This window comes from Bos javanicus, chromosome X (assembly GCF_032452875.1).
Source record: "Bos javanicus breed banteng chromosome X, ARS-OSU_banteng_1.0, whole genome shotgun sequence".
NCBI classification, from domain to species: Eukaryota; Metazoa; Chordata; class Mammalia; order Artiodactyla; family Bovidae; genus Bos; species Bos javanicus.
Window position 1 is genome coordinate 32,770,749 of NC_083897.1, and position 27,897 is coordinate 32,798,645.

The 27,897-nt window shown below is 40.1% G+C and overlaps 1 protein-coding gene across 2 annotated transcripts in view; it reads right to left on the reverse strand.

Moving 5' to 3' along the window:
- Positions 1 to 27,897, reverse strand: part of TMEM185A (transmembrane protein 185A) — a 41,848-nt gene that overhangs the window by 4,731 nt on the left and 9,220 nt on the right. For both annotated transcript variants that reach the window (XM_061408685.1, XM_061408683.1), the window contains exons 2-4: positions 8,879 to 9,055; positions 6,076 to 6,283; positions 1,955 to 2,038 (exon numbers count right to left, since the gene is read on the reverse strand). In XM_061408685.1, coding sequence (XP_061264669.1) covers positions 1,955 to 2,038; positions 6,076 to 6,283; positions 8,879 to 9,055 — 469 coding nt within the window. The remainder of the gene's footprint in view (positions 1 to 1,954; positions 2,039 to 6,075; positions 6,284 to 8,878; positions 9,056 to 27,897) is intronic.

Genomic DNA, 27,897 nt, shown 5'->3' on the forward strand with positions numbered 1-27,897 from the left:
CGTCCCTTGGTTCCGCCCTAGCACACCTGGTACTGTGGCTATCTTAGCCATTTTGATGAAGGTATTGTGGCACCTCATTCTGTTTTTTATTTGCTTTTCCCTAGTAGGTAATGATGTCCTTTACATGTGCATATTCACCATATGTCTATCTTCTTTGTGAATAGTTGGTTCAGTCTTCCGTCAATTTTAAAATTTGGTTGCTGAGGTTTTTAGTTTTGAGACTTCTTTAGATGCTTTAGATATATGTCCTTGGTTACACATGTGTTTTATGAGTATTTCCTCCTAGTCTGCAACCTGTCTTTTCATTAATATTACTTTAATTTTAAGCTTCTTTTATGGACCATGTTGTTGGTATCATTTCCAGGAACTCTTCACCTAACTTCAGATCCCAAAGACTGTCTCCTCCTAACAGTTCTTTGGTTTTCACATTTCATTTTTAGACACAGGACTTAAGCTGGACTCCTGAAGAGGCTGGACCTTCTGCATGGAGGTTTGCTGTGGTCTTCCTCCTAAAGCACATCTGGGGTCAGGCACAGTGGCCTGGCCCTCGTGGGTAGAAAGTCAGTGAGTAGCCTCACTGGGCTTCTCTTGAACACTGTGGGAAACCTGCAGTCAGGCTGTTTCATCTGCTAGGATTTGCACAGCACTGGGGCAGGAAAAATTCCTTTGTTTATCTATAGAAAACATGCATAGTTTTTCCTAATCATTTTTTTTTTTTCTGATTGTATCTTATACTCAAATTGTGGTCTTAACTCACATTTGTTTCCACCATGGTACAAGAGAAAGCTCTGAGCCCAATTACCATTCTGCAGATACAGAACCCTGAAGCTTTAAGATGGATGACTGAACAACAGTTTTTATTATGAATATTTTATCAAAGACTTTAGGAAGAAGTGATTGATCTTATCTTTATTCATTATAAAGGCATCTTTTATTCCCTTATTTTCTTCCTTGTCTCCAAATGAGTATTTTCTTTTTTTCAGTATATTTTTTTACCTTTGTAATTTTTTTTTTTAAAGGTAAACCATGTTTATCACAGAAAATGTCTTGTGTACAAAAGTACACAACAAGCAGTGGGGGACGGGATCCCAAACCCTGGCAAGACCTCATCTCACATAGGCAATGTAAGTCTTCTATCTTTTCTCTCATCTTCTTTCTATGTGTTACTAGTTGAAATTGTACTGTATTCTCTAATTTGCAGCTTGCCGAGAATGGATGGAGCCATTTACGTGTGTGTGTGTGTGTGTGTGTGTGTGTGTGTGTGTGTAGCTCCATCCATTCTCCTACCTATGTAAGCACAATCAGTTTTAACCACACAGCCTTTCATGGAAGTCAGAGGTCACTAGCGTGACTTAGACTTCATCCCTGGCAAAAGTATAAAGAGGCACAGTTTTTTTTTTTTTTGAAAAAGGGAGTTGGCAGTGCAGTTTATATTTCAAAATCTCAAAAAGCTCTTACTCTCTGGGCCAGTAATACTGCTTTTGGAGTCTTTCCTTAAAAAAAGCAATGAAAAAAAAAACAGGCAAAGATTTATCTACACAAAATTATATGCTGCAGCATGATTTATAGTTGTAAAAACACTGGTAACAAGTTCAATATTCAGAAATTAGAGGACAGTCTGGTAAATGTATTTGAAGAATATTTTGTTATCAATTAAACTTTCAAAGTTATACATATAAAGAGCATTTATTGACATGGAAAACTGCTTATGACACAACATTAGAACAACAAAGCAGGATACTAAATTATAAATGCAGTATGATCTCAATTATCCTTATGAAACAATAAACCCCCAAACAAGGAAACAAAAAGCACTAACCATGTTATCTCCTAGGGGATTATGGGTGATTATTATCCTACCACTTATGTTTATCTGTCTTTTCCAAGATTTCTATGATGAACATGAGTTTTATAATCAAAAAAAGTTTTTTTAAAGATTTAAAAAGTTACATACAAGCCAGGGCCAGTGAATGATCTTGTCCAGTCTTAAGGCAATGAATATAAACTGGAGAATGTTGACAGAACACAGGATTTCTAACTAAAAATGAAGAGAAGAATCAGTTAAACAAAGTAACAGTTGTATTCAATACCACAGTTGTTTGGTTAACATTTTAAAAAGGCAATTCAAATTATAATGCAGCAAAAGTTTTATTACATCATACTTGGAACCTCCTGATTTTCAGCAGAGAGGAGCAAAGCAGTGCTGTGCCAAGGAGAAGCCTGGCTCTGGCCTTGTGTCCTGTCCTCTCTGCTTGGTGGCTGCTTGGCCCTTTAAGCTCATCCATGCAGTGACCTGTTTCCAAGCTTGCAATCTGTAGAGGCAGTCTTTGCTGGAGTCCCCAGCTCCCCTCCTGCCCCTTCCCATACGTATCTATATTAGGATGGTTCCTAACCATCACTGTCCTGCCTTCTTGTGTTGGGACTCCGCCTACACCCCACACTTTCCTTTCTTGATCCTGGAGGACCTTGTCACATCAAGATGTCACTCATGGATGCTTTACTGCATCTTGAATCACACCATGCCATGGATCCTTCCTGCAAGCACATGTTCAACTCATCTCCATTAGACACGAAATAACCCCAAGACCAAATGAACCCACACTTCTCTTGATCTAATGCCCCTACCAGCCCTAGTTCTCTCTTTCCATCACCACAGAGCTTTGTGAGACACCGTGGACACTGGAGTCTCCATGGCCTCCCCTGCCACTCCAAGCTCTGGGGTCCACTGTGCACTGGCCTCTGTCCCCACAACAACTACCTGGAAATTGCTTTCCTCCAGGTCCCCAGTCACTTCTGCAGCACTGGGGACACTGCCACTTGCACCCGACTGGGCACTGCCACACCAAGTGACACTGCCCACCACTCTTCCTTCGTTGAGGAACCCAGTGTGTTGTCTCGCCAGCCTCCTGGTCTCTGATACTTCCCTATCAGGTACCTTTTTCTCTCTTTAAATGGTGATGGCCCCCAAAGTCTGCCTTCTCTACCCACTGGAGAGACACAAACACAAACATGCGTGCTTTCTTGACTCCGTTGCTCTGTTCTGTTCGGCCTCCACACCTCTGGCAGGCACGCCCTCCTCCTGCTCGCTTCTGCAACCTCCGTCTCCACTGCAGCCTTCCTGCCAGGGCCCAGAGTCGGCTCTCCCTGAGGCACTTCAGTTGAAGCCATCCCCTAGAGAGTCGATCATCTCCCATACCTGGCCTCCTTCACCCTGTGCCATAGCTTCCCATAGCCTCCTGTCTCACTGGGAGCCACTACAGCCTGGATTCCCCAAATCAGGACATGGGTGCACAGCTGCACTCCCTTCCCCATGCTCTAGGCTCAGGCACTGCCTGTGTCCTCCACCATGCAGACTTCTCTAGGGTCCCTAGCCCAGTCTCTGTCCCAGTGCCCCACAGGTGGCCCTCCTGCTGGCTCCAGCACTTGCTGCTCTTCAACAGCTCACCACCACCCACAGAATGAAAATCACAGGACACTACCCAACCTGGCCCACGGCTGCCCCAAAGCTCCCAGTTCCCTGGGCAGTTAGTGATTCAGCCATTCCTTCCGAGGCCTATGGGCCAAAAGAAACATCTAATGGTTCCACTGACTTAAGTCATTAGATCTAAAAGGAATACTGACATCCTAAGTAGCACTCTATGGATTTTTGCACAGCACTGCCTTCTCATGACAGAGAAAGCCAACAACCTAGACTCTTCTATGACACCACTGAAATCAATGCAGTGTGCCCTAACAATAAGACCCAAACTATGTGGAGCTAGTAGTTCACTGTGTATCCCCACAGATGTCAGGGATCATTGCTTCTCCCTCAAAAATGCCCAATATCCCATGGTACCCTGTGAGCACCCTGTGGTGCCTTGGGCAGCTGGGCACTGCCTTGAAGACTAAGGACTGGCCCTTAGTCAGCCCAATCCCTCTCTACAGCCTCCCCACTTCTCCCTAGTTCCTTCATTTACACTTTATGCTCCATGCATTTTTTCTGTGGAAAAATACAAATAATGTAAAACTTACCATCTTGAGTCTCTTTAAGGGTACAGTTTAACTGTATTAAGTATATTCATATTACTACCATATGAGTATGACTGTGAAACCATCACCACTTTCCATCTCCAGGACTCTCTGCATCTTGCAAAACTGTGCTCCAGTCATATCTGAGCCACTGTTCACTTGACATGACAGACTTTCTTCTATGTCTATGGCTTCTTATGTGTTATTTCCTCTGCCTGAAAAATACCATCCCCTTTCCTTCCTGCACAGGGCACCCTGCCACACCCTGACTCCTCCTGCATGGCCATGGGGAAGCCTAGGCCCACTAACCTCTAATCAAGGAGTACTCCTCCTCCTGAGACACAAAAACCAAGAGGGGGGCTCAAGTCTTGGCATATGGTTTCTTCTCGCAGGTAGATTGCCAAGAGTGTGACCCTATGAGTGACATATTTTCTAGAACTCTGCATTAGGAAAATACATTTTTATGCCTAGTATAGTTGTAGCCCTGGTATAAGCTTTCATTTTCTAAGACATATAGTTCCAATTTTTTAGTTTTCTTTAATCTCTTCCTCAGCTCCCATCCAACAGTACTTACATAACTTTCTCAGTGCTTTTCAACCTGGGTAATGCTGCTTGCCTGGGGAGGAGCTAGGAAATGTGCACAGACCCTGCTGGATGTGAAAATAACCTGCGGGAGCACATCCACTACTGTTTACTAGGCAGACATCAGCAGTAAGTGATCTGAAATGCAGGGGACAGTCCTGCTCAAGAAGACATTTCCTATCCCAAAGGACAACAGCATATCCAGCCCCCACTGAGGAACACTGCCCCAAATAGGCAAAATCTAGAAAGTTTAATGTCAGTGATTTTGTTTAATATACAAATGATTTTTAAACCGTGGTATTGTTACTTCATTTGCTCAGATAATAGAAAAGAATGCAAAGCAAAAGACGCATAAGGTGGAAAGGTAAGTGTGATGGGCTGGAAATGGCACCTTCAACAAATACGGGGAATACAGATTTGGGGCAAGTGAGGTAGGAGCCTGGAGCTCGTGTGGAAATCAGAGTTGAGAAATGCAGATTCAGGAAGTGAGAGCACAGAAGTGGCAGTGGAGGCAGGAAGTGTGAACGAGATCATTCAGAGGAAGTGTGAACAGTGAGGACAGAAAATGCCCAAGGTTAGGATCCTGATGCTGGGAAAGATTGAAGGCAGGAGGAGAAGTGGATGACAGAGCATGAGATGGTTGGATGACATCACCGACTTGATGGACATGAATTTGAGCAAGCTCTGGGAGTTGGTCATGGCGTGCTGCAGTCCATGGGGTCGCAAGAGTCAGATACGACTGAGTGATTAAACTGAGGATCCTAAGAAACAGTGACTTGTGAGGAATAGATGAAAGAATTCAGTGAAGAAGCTGAATACAGGCTGAGGTAGCCAGCTTGGTGGAGGGACCCAGAGTGTCAGGACCTGCAGAGTGGTCAGTGAGACAAGGGCTCCAAAGGCCTCCAGATGAGGCAGCAGGACACGGAGGTGGGGGGGGCGGTGGTGCAGTGCCAAAGCAGGCAGCGTGGCTGTAGTACTTGGTCATTTAATCAAAAAATAGTCTAGGTATTGCTGTGAGGGTACTGACTTTAACTAAAGGAGATTCCCCTCGATGGTATGGTTACATCTCATCCAATCAGCTAAAGGGCCTTAGGAGCAAAGACCATGGTTTCCTGGAGAGGGAGAAATCCTGCTGAATCTCCAGCGCCCATAAGCACGTGAGCCAGCACCTTCCAATAAGCCTCCTATGTGAACACCTATCTACATATCTGCAACTATATCTCCATCTGCATCTATACTACTGGGTCTCTTTCTCAGGAGAAGCTGGCTGATCCAGGTGGACAGGGAAAGACATGAAGCAGGAAGAAGCCTGATGGCCTGAGAGAAAAACCAGTGTTTAAGTCAAGAAAGAGAAACATGATTATTTCCATTGTCTTTCATTTCCTTATATACCATGATCTAGCATTAGTGATCAATCTCTTCTATCATAGTAACTCATCAAAAGATTCTGATTTTTGAAACCTTCCTAAAAATATGAAATCTCACCTCCAGTGACCTGTCATGGCGAAAGCCCCAAACACAAGCTGCCACAGACACGGGGGAAACGAAGAAGAGTGGCATGAAGACCAGGAGCCAGAAGTGGCTGCCTCTCTCAATCCTGTCGCACACCAGCACTTCAAACATCAGCAACAGCAAGTGGATGCCCACTGCAATTAGCATGGCCTTGAACTCCACACATGTTTCCCCTTCTGCTCTAAAGAGGGACAGAAGAAGAAGAAAAAAACATCCTCAGTTCAAAATCTCCATAGCGAGCAAGCAGCCCAGCACACCAACTTACACGGATACTCTGGATTGTATTTGTAAATCTGACAAAAGGCAAAGGGAAATCAGGTGGAAAGCTAAGTTAACATTCCTCTTTAAGGGGCAATCTTTCAAACATCAAAGAACTACCACATGACAAGCAATGAATATTTACAACCAAACCGGACTTAAGAGTTTTAACTGAATATTCTCAGAAGCAATACCACAGTTTTTATTTCCTGACAGTGTACATTAACACTTTTGTTCATAAATTTAAATTCAACTACTTCCAAAATTATTTAAGCTATTACTTCTAATGCTAACAGCTGACACATATCCCTTAAATCTCATGATCCCCTTCTCTCAATGAATTAAAAACCATGTAAATCACATTTCATGCAATACAATAAAAAAAAACCCTAGTTTTACTGCATAAGTGTCTGTTATATTTCAAGAAAATATAGCAACTGTTGTTAGGTGCTATTTTAAAATGCAAATCAAATTATTAATGTTATTTTCCTTCCTATCCTATTCCATTAGGATAAACTAACACCTGCAGATGCTAAAGAAGAGCCATTAAAACTGTTCTTTAAATCAGTTTAAGCTGCTTATGGATCATGCATGGACTTAATAGGTTAACAATTAAAAAAATAATAAGGCCACTAATCAGGAAAATGGTTAAAAACGCGTCTGCAAGGCCAACAATGCACTTAATTCAATATATAGGTGAACATCTGTGATGCATCATGTTGGTGTGACTTTAGAACACAGAGAAAATGAGATCAGAAGTTATAATCTGTAAGACCCAACAATGTTCCACTGGACAATGTTGACGCTAGAATGACCATGTCTGTACATTAAGGACATTGAACTACACACATACAATTCCTTTTCTTAAGGGAATCTTGAAAGGTATCTTAAACCAAAAGAAAAAAACTCAAACAGTTTCTAAACAACTAGTGGAACTTAAACTGTTTAGCAATTTCACTTTTCATTCTTTAAGTAGCAAAGGTTCTTGTTCAGTCACTAAGTCGTGTCTGACTCTTTGTAACCCTATGGACTGCAGCATGCCAGGCTCCTCTACCCCTTACTATCTCTTGGAGTTTGCTCAAACTCGTGTTCATTGAGTCGGTGATACTATTTAACTTTCTCATTAGAAAAGACCCTGATGCTAGGAAAGATTAAAGGCAAAAGGAGAAGGGGGCAGCAGAGAATGAGCAAACATTCAGTTCAGTTCAGTTCAGTTCAGTCGCTCAGTCATGTCCAACTCTTTGCAACCCCATGAATCGCAGCACGCCAGGCCTCCCTGTCCATCACCAACTCCCGGAGTTCACTCAGACTCACGTCCATCAAGTCGGTGATGCCATCCAGCCATCTCATCCTCTGTTGTCCCCTTCTCCTCCTGCCCCCAATCCCTCCCAGCATCAGGGTCTTTTCCAATGAGTCAACTCTTCGCATGAGGTGGCCAAAGTAGAGCAAACATTAGATATGTGAAAATATCTCATAAAAAAAAAAAAGATTTGTGGCCACACAGGTAATCTTAAAAAAAAATCTAAGAATTTAAAAAAATCTAAGTTACACACTAATGTCCCCCATCTGCTAAGGCTCTGTGTGTGGCTATTTTCAAGTTCTTAGCTACATATGTGGTAACATATTTTAGATGATCTAAATCTTATTTTTAAAGTTCATAGTGAAGATTTAAACAAGTTGAGATGGCCCCAACTTATATACTTTTCTCATATGAGCAGCTGCATGTATTCCCCTCTTCTCTCCCCACCTGCCTACTGGGCATTCTGTCACTCCTTATCTGCCTGGTGATGGTTTAGAATAGCTCCCCGCAACAAGTCGCCCCTTTTTCTTTCCAAAGTGGCAGACTTTGCAAGGGAGAGCAGAGAGACTCTGGTGGGCCCCAGCAGCAGCAGGATGTGCACTGGAGTTAAGCCCATGACAGGGACTTGGACCAACTGAGGCGTCCAAGAAGAAAGGTGTGAGGGGAGGGGTGAAGGTAAAGAGTGCACCTCTTCCTGGCCCCCAGGGCTCTATGCTCCTTCACAGCATCTGGGTCTCATCTTTTCCAGTCTCAGGGACTCACTGTGTCCTGGGCAAGCTGCTTCCCCCACACCACTAATAGGCCTAAAATCCCAGGACTAGGAGATTGGGGTAAGGGGAGACCCAGTTCCAGAAATTAATGGAGAAGGGTATATCCCTGATGGCCAAAACTAGAACTTTGATTTGTAGAATTTCTCCTACAAACATGATGGTTTCATAACTTCCTTGTCTAGCATGGTGTAACAGTTCTATATTTTGGATGCATTTTAGATTACATAAAATTTTGTGGGCTGGCCAGGGACTTAAGTAACAGTGGCTATCAAACACTTAATTTTTAAAAACTTAGAATAGATATAAGCTTGCTTATATTATAGCTCTTCTAAAACCTCTGACAGGTAGAAAAGAAAATACTCCTTACTTTATGAGAAGTGAAAAACAAGATACTCCCCCCTGCACCTGCCCAGGGTACAGACCAACAGGTTTTATAAAGCAGTATTACCGATATTGGGGATTCCGTGCCCAGACTCCAGTTCCAACTGAGGCTCCAACAATGACCATTAACTTCCACAGCCATATTGGAGCAAAAACAGCCCAGTAACTCCACTGAATGATGCCATCTAGACGAAGGGCCAGCAACACAGAGAACAGCAGTAGACAGGCATAGATGAGGAATTTACTAGGAGAAAAACAAAACAAAGAAGATTCACATTACAAATAGGCGATAAAATGAGGTGTGATAACAGCATTAACTTTTTAGCATGTGAAAAGAATCACCAATTCAATAATCATATATTGAAAATTCTATGTAGAAGACATACTCTTGTTAGAGGATAAAAGAAATATAAAGAAGACTAAAACAAGTTCCCTACTTTCCAGGGCTTCCTGGTAAGAGAAGTCCATACAGAAACATATATAACAGGCATATGTCAGAATGATTCTATGGGTAGAATGTGATGCCAGCCCACAGAGGAAACATGGATTCTGTCTGGGGGGACTGGGAAGCAGAGAAGTGATAAGCCTGAAGCTAGTCTGAAGGACACACAGAAAGCTACCACACAGGAAAGGATATGAGATGAGGAAGCATTCCAAGCAGAAGGAACTAGCCATCCAGACATGGAGACTGAAAAAAGTTGACAGTTCAAGATATGGTCAACTTGTGTCACTAATTATTTGATTCTATTTTTAAAAAAGTAGCCACCTGCCATAATCATTTACAGTAATATTTTAATCCATGTGTTAGTCTTTTGGTGACTGAATTATACACATACATACACTCATATTTTATATAAAACAGACTTCATGAAGAGGATGTTTTAAAAATATTAATTAGAAATTACATTGTTAAGGACTTCTACTTACAACTTTGGTAGAATATGAGGAATGCAGTTTTCCCTCCCACCTTAAAAAGAAACTGGATGAAATATATGAAATAACAGTTTTCAAACACAGGGCAACAGGCAGTGAAGGACCATGATGGCAGAAAGAAATTTGAAAAAAAAAAAAAAAAGGAAATAAACTCTATCAATGCCCCAGCTTACTGCCTGGAGCTAAATTCCAGACTGCAGTAAGAAGGCAGTTAAAATCTAACCCTATTGCCAATTACATCAAATGTAAATGTTCTCTGTTTGTGTGAAAGTCGCAGTCATGTCCAACTCTTTGCGACCCCATGAACTGTAGCCCACCAGGCTCCTCTGACCATGGAATTCTCCAGGCAAGAATACTGGAGCTGGTGGCCATTTCCTACTTCAGGAGATCTTCCCGACCCAATGCTTAGTAGAAACGATCTCAAGTCAACAACTTATGATCCATCTTAAGAACCTAGGAAGGGAAGGACATTTTTAAAAAATGAATGGAAGTCAATAATAAATACATACACAAATATAAATGAACTACATAAGAAAGATGTTACCTAGAACTAGGGGAGAGGGCTATGGGGAATTGCTCTTTTTTTTTTTTTAATTTTATTTTATTTTTAAACTTTACAATATTGTATTAGTTTTGCCAAATATCGAAATGAAATTTCACTTAGCACAATGTCCTCAAGGTTCATTCATGTTATAACAAGTGACAGATTCCTTCCTTTTAAGGATGAATATTATTCAGTTGTATGTTTATACTACATTCTGTTTATCCATTAAAAAAAAAAAAAAAGAAAGATGTTAGAGAAAAATCAAAGAAATTAAAAGCTGGTTCTTTGAAAAGATAAAAAAGAGCAGAGACATTATTTTGCTGACAAAGGTCCATCTAGTCAAAACTATGGTTTTTCCAGTAGTCATGTATGGATGTGAGAGTTGGACCATAAAGACAGCTGAGCGCCAAAGAATTGATGCTTTTGAACTGTGGTGTTGGAGAAGACTCTTGAGAGTCCCTTGGACTGCAAGGAGATCCAACCAGTCAATCCTATAGGAAATCAGTCCTAAATATTCTTTGGAAGGACTGATGCTGAAGCTGAAACTCCAATACTTTGGCCACCTGATGCGAAGAACTGACTCACTAGAAAAGACCCTGATGCTGGGAGGGATTGAAGGCAGGAGGAGAAGGGGACGACAGAGGATGAGATGGTTGGATGGCATCACCAACTCAATGTACATGAATCTGTGCAGGCTCCGGGGGTTGGTGATGGACAGGGAAGCCTGGTGTGCTGCAGTCCATGGGGTTGCAAAGAGTCGGACATGACTGAGTGACTGAACTGAGCTGATAGCTAGAGTGATCAGGAAAAAAAAAAAAAACAGTAGACAAGAATTACTAATACCAGGAATGAAAGCAGGGACATCATGACAAATCCTACAGGTATTAGAAGTGGATATTATGAACAGCTTCAAGCAAGCAAATTTCTTGAAATAAATATATTATTAAAGTTCACACAAGAAGAAATACTTTCATATTCCTACATCTATTTAAAGAATGACAGAAACTGTAGTTAGAATCAGTCTCACAAAAAACTGTTAAGCCCAGACAAAATCTACCAAATACATAAGGAAGAACTAGTACCAATTTTTCACAAACTTTTGCAGAAAAAGATGAGAGAGGAACATTTCCCAATTTATTTTATGAAGCTAGTAGCATTACCCTGATACTCAAACCTGACCAAGAAAGAAAACTACAAACCAGTTTCCTTCATGAAAGACAGATGCAAAACCCCTAAAAAACAGGAAATTGTATCCAACAATATATAGAAAGAATACTTCATTATGACTAAGTGTGGTTTAGCCAGGACTGCAAGTTTGGCTTAACATTTGAAATCAATGTAATTCACTGTATTAATAGAATGAAAAAGAGAAGCCATATGATTATTTCAATAGTTTCAGGAGAAACATTAGATATAACTCACTACTCATTCAAGATAAAAATCTCTAAGCAAATTAAGAATAGAGGGGTATCTAGAAAAAACCTGACAGTCACCTTCAGTGTCTGCTGCCAAGGGCTCTGGGCCTTTGGACTTGGACTTCCCTGGTGGCTCAGCTGGTACAGAATCTGCCTGCAATGCAGAAGACCTGGGTTTGATCCCTGGGTTGGTAAGATCCCCTGGAGAAGCGAACAGCTACCCACTCCAGTATTCTGACCTGGAGAATTCCATGGACTGTATAGTCCATTGGTTGCAAAGAGTTGGACATGCCTGAACAACTTTCATGTTTAGAAAAAAAATAGTTAAAAATGCTTAATGGTGAAAGACTAAATGCTTTCCACAAAGATGGTAAACAAGAAGTTTGTCCACTTCAATACAACTATTCAACATTGTACTAGAAGCCCTAGCCACAAATATAATACAAGAAAAGAAATAAAAAGGATACAGGTTTGGAAAGGAAGGAGTAAATCTAATATTTGCAGACAATGTGACTGTCTATGTAGAAAATCCTAAGTACTTGACCAAAAAAGCTACTAAACCTAATTAGTGAATTTAGTAAAGTTGCAGGATACAAGGTAAATAAATGAAAACATTTACTGCATTTCTATATGCTAGCAATGAGAAAATGGACACAGATTTTTTAAAAAAAACTATAATTTACTGCAACTTTCCTATAAACAATAATATTTAAAATCAGAAGTTTATGAAAAAACTACCATTTACAACAGTATCAAAGTATGAAATACCTAGAGACAAATTTAACAAAATATCTGCAAGACTTAAAGATTCTGAAATCTAACAAACATTGCCAAAAAAATTTTGTAGCTTTGCTAAGTTGCTTCAGTCATATCTGACTCTTTGTGACCCCATGGACTGCAGCCTGCCAGGCTCCTCTGTCCATGGGATTTCCCAGGCAAGAATACTGGAGTGGGTTGCCATTTCCTTCTCCAGGGGATCTTCCCCACCCAGGGATTGAACCCTCACGTGTCTTTCACATCTCCTGCACTGGCAGGAGAGTTCTTTACCACTAGCGCTACCTGAGAAGTCTTAAAATTAAAGATCTAAACAAATGGAGAAATCCACCATTTTTACAGATTAAAAAATTCAATACTATTAAAATTTACATCCTCTATTCGATTTCCTATGGTTGCTATAACAAATTGCCATGAACATGATGGTTTAAAACAACACACATTTATTCTCTTATAGTTCTGCAGGCTAAAGGTCCAAAATGGGGTTCACTAGGTTAAAACTAAGGAGTCAGCAGAGCCATGTTCCCTCCAGAGACTAGGAGAGAATCCATTCCTTGCCTTTTCAAGTTTCTAGAGCTGCATTCCCTGTACTCCTTTGAGCTCCTTCCTCCATTATTAGTATCAGAAGGGCAGCATCTTCAAATCTCTTTCTCTGCTTCAATCACATTGTCTTCTCTTTATAGTATCTCCTCTGCCTCCTTCTTATATGGCAACCCATGAATGTATTTAGAGCCCACCTGGATAAACCAGGATATTCTCCCATCTCAAGATCTGTAATTTAATCATATCTTTTGCCATATAAGGTAATATTCACCTTTTTGCCAGAGAAGGTAATATACACAGGTTCCATGGATTAGTAAGTAGATATCTTTGAGGGACATTATTTAGCCTACCATACTCATCACGTTATTCTGAAGAGTCAATGCAAGTAGTCCCATTTGCTATTTATGATTTTGTTTCTTCTGCCTGAGGAGACATATTAAAAAAATATTGCTAAGACTGACATCAAAGAGCATACTGCCTATGTTTTCTCTGAGGAGTTTTATGGTTTTGGGTCTTATATTTAAGTTGTTAATCCAAATTGAGTTCATTTCTGTATATGGTATTAGGAAGTAGTCTAGTTTGATAATATCTGACATCTGTCAGAAAGACTATTATCAAAAGGACAACAGATAACAAGTGTTGGTGAGGATGTAGAGAAAAAGGAATTAACATGCAATGTTGGCAAGAATGTAAACTGATGCAGCCACTATGAAAAATGGTATGGAGGTTCCTTAAAAACTTAAAAATAGAACTATCATGTGCTCCAGCAATTCGACTCCTGGGGATTTATCTGAAGAAAAAAACACTAATTTGAAAAGATATATGTAGCCCTATGTTTACTGCAACCTTATTTACAATAGCTAAAATATACCTAAGTGGCAACCTAAGTGCCATGAAGAGATGACTGTTTAAAGAACATGTGGGGAGTGTGTGTGTGTATGTGTGTGTAATGGAACATTACTCAGCCACAAAAAATAATGAAATCTTGTCATTCGTGACAACTTGGATGAACCTACAGGGCATTATACTAGTAAAATAAGTTAGAGAAAGACAAATATAACTGCATTTATATGTAGACTCTAGAAAAAGAAATAAACAAAACAGAAACAGAGTAATGGGTACAGAGAATAAACAGATGGTTGCCAGAGGTGGTGGGAGGAGGGGAGGAGAGAACTAGGTAAGGGAGATTCAGCATTAGAACCTCCAGCCACAAAATAAAGAAGCTATGGGTATGAAATATACAGTGTGGGGAATACAGTCCCCTTTTAGTGCTAAACAAAAGTAATATAGTATCTTTAAATAGTGACAGATGGTAACTAGACACTGTGGTGACCATTTAAAAATGTATAGAAATACCAAATCACTATGTTGTACAACAGGAACTATTTAATAACGTAGTGTTGTGGGTGAATTATATCTCAAAAACAAACAAACCTATAGAAAAAGATGTTAGATGCATGGTTACTGGAGGTTAGGGTGGGGCAAGGGGGAGTTGGATGAAGGTAGTCAAAACATAGAAAATTCCTTTATAAGTATTAGAGAGGAATTTTACAACATGATAAATGTAATTAACACTGTGGTATGTTATATATGAAAGTTGTTGAGAGTAAACCCTGAGAGTTCTCATCACAACGAAAAATATTTTTTTCTTTTATTTTTGTATATGAGATGATTAATGTTCACTAAACTTACTGTGGTAATAATTTCATGAGGTATGTAAGTCAAATGATTATGCCATACACCCTAAACTTACACAGTGCTGTATGTCACCTATGTTTCAATAAAACTGCAAGAAAAGAATACATGCAATATCTGAAAAGGGCAATAAAGCAAAGCACAATAAAACAAGGTATGCCTGTATGCATTTAAGGTTCCACCATGTCTTTTCAAGGCTTGATAGCTCATTTCTTTTTAGTGCTAAACAATATTCCATTGGATGCACCAGTTTATTTATACATACACCCATTGAGGGACATCTTGGTTGCTTCCAAGTTTTGGCAATTATGATTAAAGCTGCTATAAATATACAGGGAAAAAAAAAGATTCAATGCAATCCCAATGAAAATCCAAGCAGCCTCTTCTGGAGAAATTAACATACTAATTCTAAAAATTATATGAAAATGCAAAAGACTTCAAAGGGGCAGAACAATTATGAGAGAGAACAAAGTTGGAGAAACTATACTATGTGCTTATACTGCATGCTTTCATGACTTAACTATAGAGCTACAGTAATCAAGAAAATGCAGTATTAGCATCAGGAGAGACACAGAGAATAGAATAGAGTCCAAAAACATACCCATACATACATGGTCAAAGATGCCAAGGCAATTCAGTAGAGAAAGAACCGGGCTTCCATAAATGGTGTTGAAACAACTGGATAGATAGGAATAATGAACCTAGACTCAACCTCACAGCATATGACAACTGTTGCTAAGGACATGGAGCAAATGGAACCCTCATATATTGCTAGCAGGAGTGCAAAACAGTGCAGGCACTTTAGAAAACACTTTGGTAGTTTCTCATAAAGTTAAGTATACAGTTACTCTACAGCCCAGCAATCCCATACCTAGGTATTTACTTAAGAAAAAGGAAAATATATGTCCACAAAAAGACCCGTATTCAACTGCTCAAAGCACCTTTATTTATCATAGCCACTGGAAACAATCCAAATGTCCAAAAACTGGTGAATGGCTAAACCAACTGTGATATGTCTATTCAAATGGAATACTACTAATCAGTAAAAAGGAACAAACAAACAACACGGAAAACCTCAAATGCACTATGCTAAGTAAAATAACTCAGACTGAAAACACAACACACTGTATGACTCCATTTATTTGACATTGTAGAAAAAGCAAAAGTATAGCGACAGAAAATAGATCCGTGTATTTACCTGCGGCTGTGCTGGGGGAAAGGGTGACTACAAAAGAACACAAGGGAAGTTTCTGCAGTAATGGAACTTTTCTATATTTCTGTCTTTAGGTGATGCTTACACAAATGAATGGGTTTATTAAAACTCATAGGATTGAGCACTAAAAATGATAAAACTTACTGCATGCAAAATACACTTCATTAATGTTGGCCTAGCTACAATAATATTGATCTATCTACACATCAATGCCTATTTATGAAAAGTCAGGCAATCTCACTTAAGCCTCACAGCAACGCTGTGAAGGAGGCACTTTCACTATTCCCATTGTACAGATTGGAAATGAAGGCTTAGATGTTAAATTTAACTTGTCCAAGCAGATAGTAGCTCACAGGGCTGAGATTCAAATGAAGAACTATTTGACTCCAAAGTTCTTCTAATGGAGTACTATTCAATACTCACTTCACACTAATTATTCAACGCTCTTGGAAAAGCATCAAGATAAATGCATGCTAATACAGAACAGACCTCACAGAAGCATAGCCCAGAGCAGCTACCCCACGCCTGAGGCCAGGGGCGGCGGCTGGGAGGAGCTATCCCATTTCCAAGGAGTTGCAGCTGCGCAGGCGCAGGAGGGCCCAGAGGAGCTACTCCACATTCAAGGTCAGGAGGGGTGGCGGTGAGGAGATACCCCTCGTCCAAGGTAAGAGAAACCCAGGTAAGATGGTAGGTGTTGCAAGAGGGCATCAGAGGGAAGACACACTGAAACCATAATCACAGAAAACTAGTCAATATAATCACGTGGACCACAGCCTTGTCTAACTCAATGAAACTAAGCCATGCCCTGTGGGGCCACCCAAGATGGGCAGGTCATGGTGGAGAGGTCTGACAGAATGTGGTTCACTGGAGAAGGGAATGGCAAACCACTTCAGTTTTCTTGCCTTGAGAACCCCATGAACAGTATGAAAAGGCAAAATGATAGGATACAGAAAGAGGAACTCCCCCGGTCGGTAGGTGCCCAATATGCTACTGGAGATCAGTGGAGAAATAACTCCAAAAGAATGAAGGGATGGAGCCAAAGCAAAAACAATACACAGTTGTGGATGTGACTGGTGATAGAAGCAAGGTCCAATGCTGTAAAGACCAATATTGCATAGGAACCTGGAATGGCAGGTCCATGAATTAAGGCAAATTGGAAGTGGTCAAACAGAAGATAGCAAGAGTCAACGTCAACATTCTAGGAATCAGCGAACTAAAATGGACTAGAATGGCTGAATTTAACTCAGATGACCATTGTATCTACTACTGCGGGCAGGAATCCCTCAGAAGAAATGGAGTAGCCATCATGGTCAACAAAAGAGTCCAAAATGCAGTACTTGGATACAACTCAAAAACAACAGAATGATCTCTGTTCGTTTCCAAGGCAAACCATTTAATACCACAGCAATCCAAGTCTATGCCCCAACCAGAAACGCTGAAGAAGCTGAAGATGAACGGTTCTATGAAGACCTACAAGACCTTTTAGAACTAACACCCAAAAAAGATGTCCTTTTCATTATAGGGGACTGAAATGCAAAAGTAGGAAGTCAAGAAACACCTGGAGTAATAGGCAAATTTGGCCTTGGAATACGGAATGAAGCAAGGCAAAGGCTAATTGAGTTTTGCCAAGAGAACGCACTGGTCATAGCAAACACCCTCTTCCAACAACACAAGAGGAGACTCTGCACATGGACATCACCAGATGGTCAGCACCAAAATCAGACTGATTATACTCTTTGCAGCCAAAGATGGAGAAGCTCTATACAGTCAGCAAAAACAAGACCAGGAGCTGACTGTGGCTCAGATCATGAACTCCTTACTGCCAAATTCAGACTTAAATTGAATAAAGTAGGGAAAACCACTAGACCATTCAGGTATGACCTAAATCAAATCCCTTATGATTATACAGTGGAAGTGAGAAATAGATTTAAGGGACTAGATCTGATAGATTGCCTGATGAACTATGGACGGAGGTTCGTGACATTGTACAGGAGACAGGGATCAAGACCATCCCCATGGAAAAGAAATGCAAATAAGCAAAATGGCTGTCTGAGGAGGCCTTATGAATAGCTGTGAAAAGAAGAAAAGTGAAAAGCAAAGGAAAAAAGGAAAGATATAAGCATCTGAATGCAGAGTTCCAAAGAATAGCAAGGAGAGATAAGAAAGCCTTCCTCAGCGATCAATGCAAAGAAATAGAGGAAACCAACAGAATGGGAAAGACTAGAGATCTCTTCAAGAAAATTAGACACGCCAAGGAAATATTTCATGCAAAGATGGGCTCGATAAAGGACAGAAATGGTATGGACCTAACAGAAGCAGAAGATATTAACAAGAGGTGGCAAGAATACACAGAAGAACTGTACAAAAAGATCTTCATGACTAAGATAATCATGATGGTGTGATCAGTCACCTAGAGCCAGACATCCTGGAATGGGAAGTCAAGTGGGCCTCAGGAAGCATCACTATAAACAAAGTAGTGGAGGTGATGGAATTCTAGTTGAGCTCTTTCAAATCCTAAAAGATGATGCTGTAAAAGTGCTCCACTCAATATGCCAGCAAATTTGGAAAACTCAGAAGTGGCCACAGGAATTAAAAAGGTCAGTTTTCATTCCAATCCCAAAGAAAGGTAATGCCAAAGAATGCTCAAACTACCGCACAATTGCACTCATCTCACATGCTAGGAAAGTAATGCTCAAAATTCTCCAAGCAAGGTTTCAGCAATACGTGAACCGTGAACTTCCTTATGTTCAAGCTTGTTTTAGAAAAGGCAGAGGAACCAGAGATCAAATTGCCAACATCCACTGGATCATCAAAAAAGCAAGAGAGTTCCATAAACACATCTATTTCTGCATTATTGACTATGCCAAAGCCTTTGACCTTGTGGATCATAACAAACTATGGAAAATTCTGAAAGAGATGGGAATACCAGACCACCTGATCTGCCTCTTGAGAAATTTGTATGCAAGTCAGAAAGCAACAGTTAGAACTGGACATGGAACAACAGAGTGGTTCCAAACAGGAAAAGGAGTTCGTCAAGGCTGTATATCGTCACCCTGTTTATTTAACTTATATGCAGGGTACATCATGAGAAACGCTGGACTGGAAGAAACACAAACTGGAATCAAGATTGCCAGGAGAAATATCAATAACCTCAGATATGCAGATGACACCACCCTTATGGCAGAAAGTGAAGAGGAACTCATGAGCCTCTTGATGAAAGTGAAAAGTGGAGAGTGAAAAAGTTGGCTTAAAGCTCAACATTCAGAAAACAAAGATCATGGCATCTGGTCCCATCACTTCATGGGAAATAGATGGGGAAATAGTGGAAACACTGTCAGACTTTATTTTTCTGGGCTCCAAACTCCTTGGAAGGAAAGTTATGACCAACCTAGATAGCATATTCAAAAGCAGAGACATTACCAACAAAGGTTCGTCTAGTCAAGGCTATGGTTTTTCCTGTGATCACGTATGGATGTGAGAGTTGAACTGTGAAGAAGGTTGAGCGCCGAAGAATTGGTGCTTTTGAACTGTGGTGTTGGAGAAGACTCTTGAGAGTCCCTTGGACTGCAAGGAGATCCAACTAGTCCATTCTAAAGGAGATCAGTCCTGGGTGTTCTTTGGAAGGAATGACGCTAAAGCTGAAACTCCAGTACTTTGGCCACCTCATGCGAAGAGTTGACTCATTGGAAAAGACCCTGATGCTGGGAGATATTGGGGGCAGGAGGAGAAGAGGACGACAGAGGATGAGATAGTTGCACAGGATCACCAATGCAATGGACACGAGTTTGAGTAGGCTCTAGGAGTTGGTGATGGACAGGGAAGCCTGGTGTGCTACAGTCCATGGGGTCACACAGAGTTGGACACAACTGAGCGACTGAACTAAACTGACTGATACATACATCCACTACTCTTGTATTATGAGAAACAACATAAGAAATTTCAATTGGAAAAAAGGGGGGAGATTTCAAGATGATATGACCCACAACTAGAGGAAAATAATAGAATGGGAAAGACTAGAGAGCTCTTCAAGAAAATTAGAGATACCAAGAAAACATTTCATGCAAAGATGGGTACAACAAAGGACAGAAACAGTATGGGTCTAACAGAAGCAGAAGAGATTAAGAAGAGATGGCAAGAATACACAGAAGAACTATACAAAAAAGATCTTAATGACCCGGATAACCACAATGGTGTGATCACTCACCTAGAGTCAGACATCCTGGACTGCAAAGTCAAGAGGGCCTTAGGAAACATCACTATGAACAAAGCTAGTGGAGGTGATGGAATTCAATCTGAGCTATTTCAAATCCCAAAAGATGATGCTGTGAAAGTGCTGCACTCAATATGCCAGCAAATTTGGAAAACTCAGCAGTGGTCACAGGACTGGAAAAGGTCAGTTTTCATTCCAATCGCAAAATATGGAATGCCAAAGAATATTCAAAATGCCACACAGTTGCACTCATTTCACACGCTCGCAAGGTTATGCTCAAAATCCTCCAGCCTTGGCTTTGACAGTATGTGAACTGAGATCTTCCAGACGTACAAGCTGGATTTAGAAAAGGCAGAGGAACCAGAGATCAAATTGGCAATATTCGTTGGATCATAGAAAAAGCAAGAGAATTCCAGAGAAACATCTACTTCTGCTCCATTGACTATGATAAAGCCTTTGACTGTGTGGATCATGACAAACTGTGGAAAATTCTTAAAGAGATGGGAATACCAAACCACCCTACCTGCCTCCTGAGAAACCCGTATGCAGGTCAAGAAGCAACAGTTAGATCTGGACATGGATCAATGGACTGGTTCCAAATAGGGAAAGGAGTATGTCAAGGCTGTATACTGTCACCCTGGTTATTTAACTTATATGCAGAGTACATCATGGGAAATGCCGGTCTGGTTGAAGCACAAGGTGTATTCAAGATTGCCAGGGGAAATATCAATAACCTCAGATATGCAGATGACACCACCCCAATGGCAGAAAGCAAAGAGGAGCAAAAGAGCCTCTTGATGAAGGTGAAAAAGGAGAGTGAAAAAGCTGGCTTAAAACTCAACATTCAAAAAACTAGTATCATAGCATCTGGTCCCATCACTTCATGGCAAAATCACTGTAGACAGTGACTACAGATATGAAATTAAAAGATGCTTGCTCCTTGAAAGAAAGCTATGACCAACCTCAAAAGTGTATTAAACAGCAGAGACATTATTGATAAAGGTCTATATAATCAAAGCTATGGTTTTTTAAGTAGTCATGTATGGATGTGACAGTTGGACCATAAAGAAGGCTGAACACTGAAGAATTCATACTTTTGAACTGTGGTGTTTGAGAAGACTCTTGAGAGTCCCTTGGACTGCAAGGAGATCAAACCAGTCAATCGTAAAGGAAATCAACCCTGAATACTCCTTGTAAGGATTGATACTGAAGCTGAAGCTCCAATACTTTGGGCACATGATGTGAAGAACGGACTCCTTGGAAAAGACCCTGATGCTGGGAACGATTGAAGGCAGGAGAAGAAGGGGACAACAGAGGATGAGATGGTTGGATGGCAACACCAACTCAATGGACATGACTTTGAGTAAGCTCTGGGAGATACTGAAGGACAGGGAAGCCTGGCATGCTGCAGTCCATGAGGTGGCAAAGAGTCAGACATGACTGAGCGACTGAATAACAACAACAAGGACCCACAAAATTTAGCTCAGAAGCTAACCTCCAAGAGTATAAACAACAGTGGGAGGACAATCAAATTTGGAGAGGTTTCTAACTAGAGTGTCTATACAGCCTTTTCTTAGAATATTACTAATACTTTCATAGCATTCTCTGCTACAAAACCAGGGTAATATGTACCTCATAAGGTGGCTGTGAATATAATATAATTAATATGAAAAGTGCTTTGTGTAAAGCATTAAACTGATGGTTCTCAAAATTTTTTGTATCAAGAATCTTTTACACTCTTAAAAGTGACTGAGGACTCTAAAGAGCTTTGTTTATATAGGTTATATGTTTGCTATTGCTATTTACTATATCAGATTTTAAAACATTATTCAAAATATTACTTCATAAAATTAAAAATAATAAACATATTAACATAAACAACATAATTTTAATGAAATCTTTTTCAAGACTGTAGAGTTTTGCAATGTTTTAAAATGCCTGACTTGACTGTGTGTCTATGGAATATATAAAAGCATAATGAGAAGTCCCTCAAAAGAAACACACTAGCACAGGCAGATGTGGACATGAGAGTCAAGAACACACAGGAGTAGGACCAGATTAGAGTCTGAGCTTCCCCTGCAACAGGTGAAGAGACCAGCCCAGTACTGGAGGGCATCCTGGGGTGGACGGTGACTCACAGTGAGGTAAAAGACACTGACAACTGAGATCAAAGAAAAACATTATTCTTATATTTTTACTTGTTCTGTAGTTGCTTCTGGATTTTTTCTTTTTTCCTTTTTTTCCCCTCTGTTGCTGTAGTTGTTGATTTTAATAGTACTATTAAATCTATTTACACTTTTGAGAATATTTTTGCTAATCACACCTTTTATTTCCTTTAAATACATCTGCATCTATGATGGTCTCTTACAATTTTGAGGGTTTTTTTCTTTTTTAATTTTTTAAAATTTATTATTTTTCTACATATATTCTTTTGTTGCTTTTCTAATTCTTTTCCTGTCATATTTATTCTTTAATATATACAAATCTCCTTTATCTACCTCTAACTTCGCTTTTCTATTCTTTCTTTTCTTTTTCTCACCATGTTTATCAGTCTGTTTTGCTTTCATTGCTTTATTCCCCAGTTGGCATATTGCTTTGGCTTTGTTTTCCAGCTTATGCTCTAATTAGTTTTGTTTTCACCTGTTGGATATCATTTTTACTTTCCTTTGCTCACCAGGTCAATCTCTTCTACTTTCTTTCTTTCTTTCTTTTTTTTTTTTGGACTGTTTTGGTTTTGTTTATATCTGTATATGTGTGTGTATATATATTCCATTATTTTTGTTAGTATTTGTCTGATTTTGTATTTGCCAATTGTCTGGGGTTTGCATTTTGTTTCTTGTTTTAATCCCCTTTAATGCCATAACAAACCACCTGTGGAATCTCTGTTCACTAGCCAGAGATCAGGCCCTGAGCTTTTGGAGTGTGAGCACTGACAAGACTCTAGACTACCAGAAAATTTCTAACCCAGGGAGTATTAATTAGTGAGAACTCCCACAAAGGCCTCCACCTGTATACAAGACCTGGCAGTACCCAACTACTGGGAGAAAGCAATACAGTACGACTCATCCAAACAACAAAGACAAAAACACAAACCCGATCACCAGCAAACAGGATTAGCACCTCATACAGCCCTGACCACCAGAGGAAAAAAAAAACTTACCTTCTCCCACCAGAGCACAAGCGCAAGTCACACCCAACAGAAGCCTACACAAGCCACTGAATCAACCTTACCCACCAAGGACATAAACCAAGAGGAAGGAGGAATTCGACCTCAAAATCTGAGAAAAGGAGATCTCAAACACAATACATTAAAAAAAAGAAAAAAGAAAAGGCGGAGAAGTATGGTGCAAACGAAGGAACAAACTAGAAACAGACAAGACTAACTAAACAAAGAGTAAATAGGCAAACTACCTGAAAAAGAATTCAGAATAATGATAGCAAAGATATTTCAAAACCTTGAAAATAGAATGGAGAAAATGTAAGAAGTGATCAACACGAATAAACAATTGCCAAGGACACAGAAGAAATAAAGATTAAGCAAAGAGTGATGAATAACTCAATTATTGAAATTAAAAATACTCTGGATGGAACCAATACATTAATGGAAGCAGAAGAATGGATAAGTGAGCTAGAACATAGAATGATGGAAATAACTGCTGAAGAACACAATAATGGAAAAAGAATGAAAAGAATTGAGGATAGCCTCAGAGTTCTCTGGGACAACATTAAATGCAAGAACTTTCAACAGTCAAGTGGGCCTTAGAGAAGCATCACTACTAACAAAGCTAGTGCAGGTGATGGAATTCCAGCTGAGCTATTTCAAATCCTAAAAGATGATGCTGTGAAAGTGCTGCACTCAATATGTCAGCAAATTTGGAAAACTCAGCAGTGGCCACAGGAGTGCAAAAAAGTCAGTTTCATTCCAATCCCAAAGAAAGGCAATGCCAAAGAATGTTCAAACTACTACACAATTGCACTCATCTAACATGCTCACAAGGTAATGCTCAAAATTCTCCAACCTAGGCTTCAACAGTATGTGAACTGAGAACTTCTAGACATACAAGCTGGATTTAGAAAAGGCAGAGGAAGCAGAGATCAACTTGCCAACATCCATTAGCTCATAGAAAAAGCAAAAGAATTCCAAAAAAAACCCATCTGCTTCATTGACTAAACTAAAGCCTTTGTGTGGATCACAACAAACTGTGGAAAATTCTCAAATAGATGGGAATACCAGACCACCTTACTTGCCTCCTGAGAAACCTGTATGCAGGTCAAGAAGCAACAGTTACATCCAAACATGGAAAAATGGACTGGTTCCAAATTGGGAAAGGAGTGTGTCAAGGATGTATACTGTCACCCTGCTTATTTAACTTATATGCAGAGTACATTGTGAGAAATGCCGGGCTGGGTGAAGCACAAGCTGGAATCAAGATTGCCGGGAGAAATATCAATAACCTGAGATATGCAGATGACACCACCCTTATGGCAGAAAATGAAGAAGAACTAAAGAGCCTCTTGATGAAGTGAAAGAGGAGAGTGAAGAAGTTGGCTTAAAATTCAACATTTAAAAAACTAAGATTATGGCATCCAGTCCCATTACTTCATGGCAAATAGATGGGGAAACAATGGAAACAGTGACAGACTATTTTCTTGGGCTCCAGAATCACTGCAGATGGTGACTGCAGCCATGAAATTAAAAGACACTTGCGCCTTGGAAGAAAAGCTATGACAAACCTAGACAGCATATTAAAAAGCAGAGACATTACTTTGCCGAAAATGATCCGTATAGTCAAATCTATGGTTTTTCCAGTAGTTATGTATGGATGTTAGAGTTGGACCATAAAGAAGGATGAGTGTTGAAGAATTGATGCTTTCGAACTGTGGTGTTGGAGAAGACTGTTGAGACTGCAAAGAGATCAAACCAGTCAATCCAAAGGAAATCAATCCTGAATATTCTTGGAAGTACTGATTCTGAAGCTCCAATACTTTGGCCACCTGATGCAAAGAGCTGACTCATTGGAAAAGACCCTGATGCTGGGAAAGATTGAAGGCAGGAGAAGAAGGCAATGACAGGACGAGATAGTTGGATGGCATCACTGACTCAATGGACATGAATTTGAGCAAGCTCAGGCAGATGGTGAAGGACAGGGAAGCCTGGCATGTTGCAGTCTACGGGGTGGCAAAGAGTCAGCTATGATTGAGCAACTGAACAAGAAGACCAAGGGAATAAGATAGATAGCTCAGAGATAAACCCACACATCTATGGGTACCTTAGTTTTGACAAAGAAGGCAGGAATATACAATGGAGCAAAGATAGTCTCTTCAATAAGTGGTGCTGGTAAAATTGGACAGCTACATGTAAAAGAATGAAATTATAACCCTTCCTAACACCATCCACAAAGATAGCCTCAAAATTAATTAAAGACCTAAATGTAAGACCAGAAACTATAAAACTCCTAAAGGAAACATAGGCAGAAAACTCTATGACATAAATCACAACAAGATCCTCTATGACCCACCTCCTAGAATAATGGAAATAAAACAAAAACAAACAAGTGGGACCTCATTAAACTTAAAAGCTTTTGCAAAGCAAACTATAAACAAGATGAAAAGTCAACCCTCAGAGTGGGAAAAAATAATAGCAAATGAAACAACTAACAAAGGATTAATTTTAAAATATATAAGTAGTTCATACAAGTCAACACCAGGAAAAAAAAAAAACCCAATCAAAAAAATGGGCAAAAAAACCTAAACAGACATTTCTCCAAAGAAGACATACAGATGGCTAATAAACACATGAAATGCTGCTCAACATTGCTCATTGTTAGAGAAATGCAAGTAAAAACTACAATGAGACATTACCTCACACTGGTCAGAATGACCATCATCAAAAAAATCTACAAACAATACATGCTGGAGAGGGTGTGGAGAAAAGGGAACCCTCTTGCACTATTGGTGGAAATGCAAATAGATACAGCCACTATGGAGAATAGTATGGAGATTCCTTAAAAAACTAGGAATAAAACCACCATGACTCAGTAATCCCACTACTAGGCATATACCCCGAGGAAACCAAAACTGAAAAAGACACGCGTAACCCAATGTTCACTGCAGCTCTAGTTACAATAGCTAGGACATGGAAGCAACCTAGACGTCCATCAACAGATGAAAGGATAAAGAAGTTGTTGTACATATATAGAATGGAATATTTATTCAGCCATAAAAAGGACCACATTTGAGTCAGTTCTAATGAGGTGGATGAATCTAGAGCCTATCATACAGAGTGAAGTAAGTCAGAAAGAGAAACACATATACCATGGCACCCCACTCCAGTACTCTTGCCTGGCAAATCCCATGGACGGAGGAGCCTGGTAGGCTGCAGTCCATGGGGTCGCCAGGAGTCGGACACGACTGAGCGACTTCACTTTGACTTTTCACTTTCATGTATTGGAGGAGGAAATGGCAACCCACTCCAGTGTTTTTGCCTGGAGAATCCCAGGGACGGGGGAGCCTAGTGGGCTGCCGTCTATGGGGTAGTGCAGAGTCGGACACGACTGAAGCGACTTAGCAGCAGCAGCAGCAACACATATATATGGAATCTAGAAAGATGGTATTGATGAACCTATTTGCAGATCAGCTATGGAGACACAGACATTGAGAACAGACTTATGGACACACCTGGGTTGGGGAAGGAGAGTGGGAGGTATGGAGAGAGTAACATGGAAACATATATTATCATATGTAAATAGATAGCCAATGGGAATTTGCTGTGTGACTCAGGGAACTCCAACCAGGGCTGGATAACAACCTAGAGCAGTGGGATGGGGAGGGAGGTGGGAAGGATGTTCAAGTGGGAGTGGACATAGGTAAGCCTATGGCTGATTCATGTTTCTCTTTGGTAAAAACCAATGCAATACTGTAAAGCAATTATCCTTCAAATAAAATTTTTTTAAAAATCAGAAAAAATAAAATGTTTGGCTTCATAGCAGATACCTAGATTATAATATTTATGTCTGCATTCATTCTGTTGACGTTGTCTGGGTTCAAGCATGTGAAGAAGAGCTGATGTCACAGATATGTCATCAGAAAAAAACTGAGTATTTTAATTGGTCTTTGAGACAATGGTGGATTTTTTTCTTCAGTAGGACACCAAAACTCAATAAGTGGTGGTTCCTTGATGTGGAGTCTGAAACACCATCAATAAACTTTTTTTCTTGACCATGCTGCAAGGCTTACAAGATCTTAGTTCCCCAAGTACGATCTGAACCCGTGCCCTTAGCAATGAAACACAGAGTCCTAACCACAAGGGAATTTCTTCAGTGAACTTTTTATAGTCTGCTACATTAAAATACACTGGTCTCTCTTGCACTTTGAATGAATCTTTTATCCTTGCATGATTTTAACTCCATATAGGTCAACCAGAAAATATTAGTGCACTGAGTAATGAAGATCTTTAAATGCTGACACATTTCACTATATTATAGCAACAAAAAAAGCACATTAGTTGTTATCACAACCTATTTTATCAGAAGGGCTTCCCTGGTGGCTCAGATGGTGAAGAATCTGCCTGCAATGCAGGAGACTGGGGTTCGATCCCAGGGTAGGGAAGATCCCCTGGAGAAGGAAATGGCAACCCACTCCAGTATTCTTGCCTAGAGAATTCCATGGACTATAGTCCATGGGGTCACAAAGAGTTGGACACGACTGAGCAACTTTCACTTTCACTTTTCCTGGCACCAGCTTGATTTGTGCTCAGGTG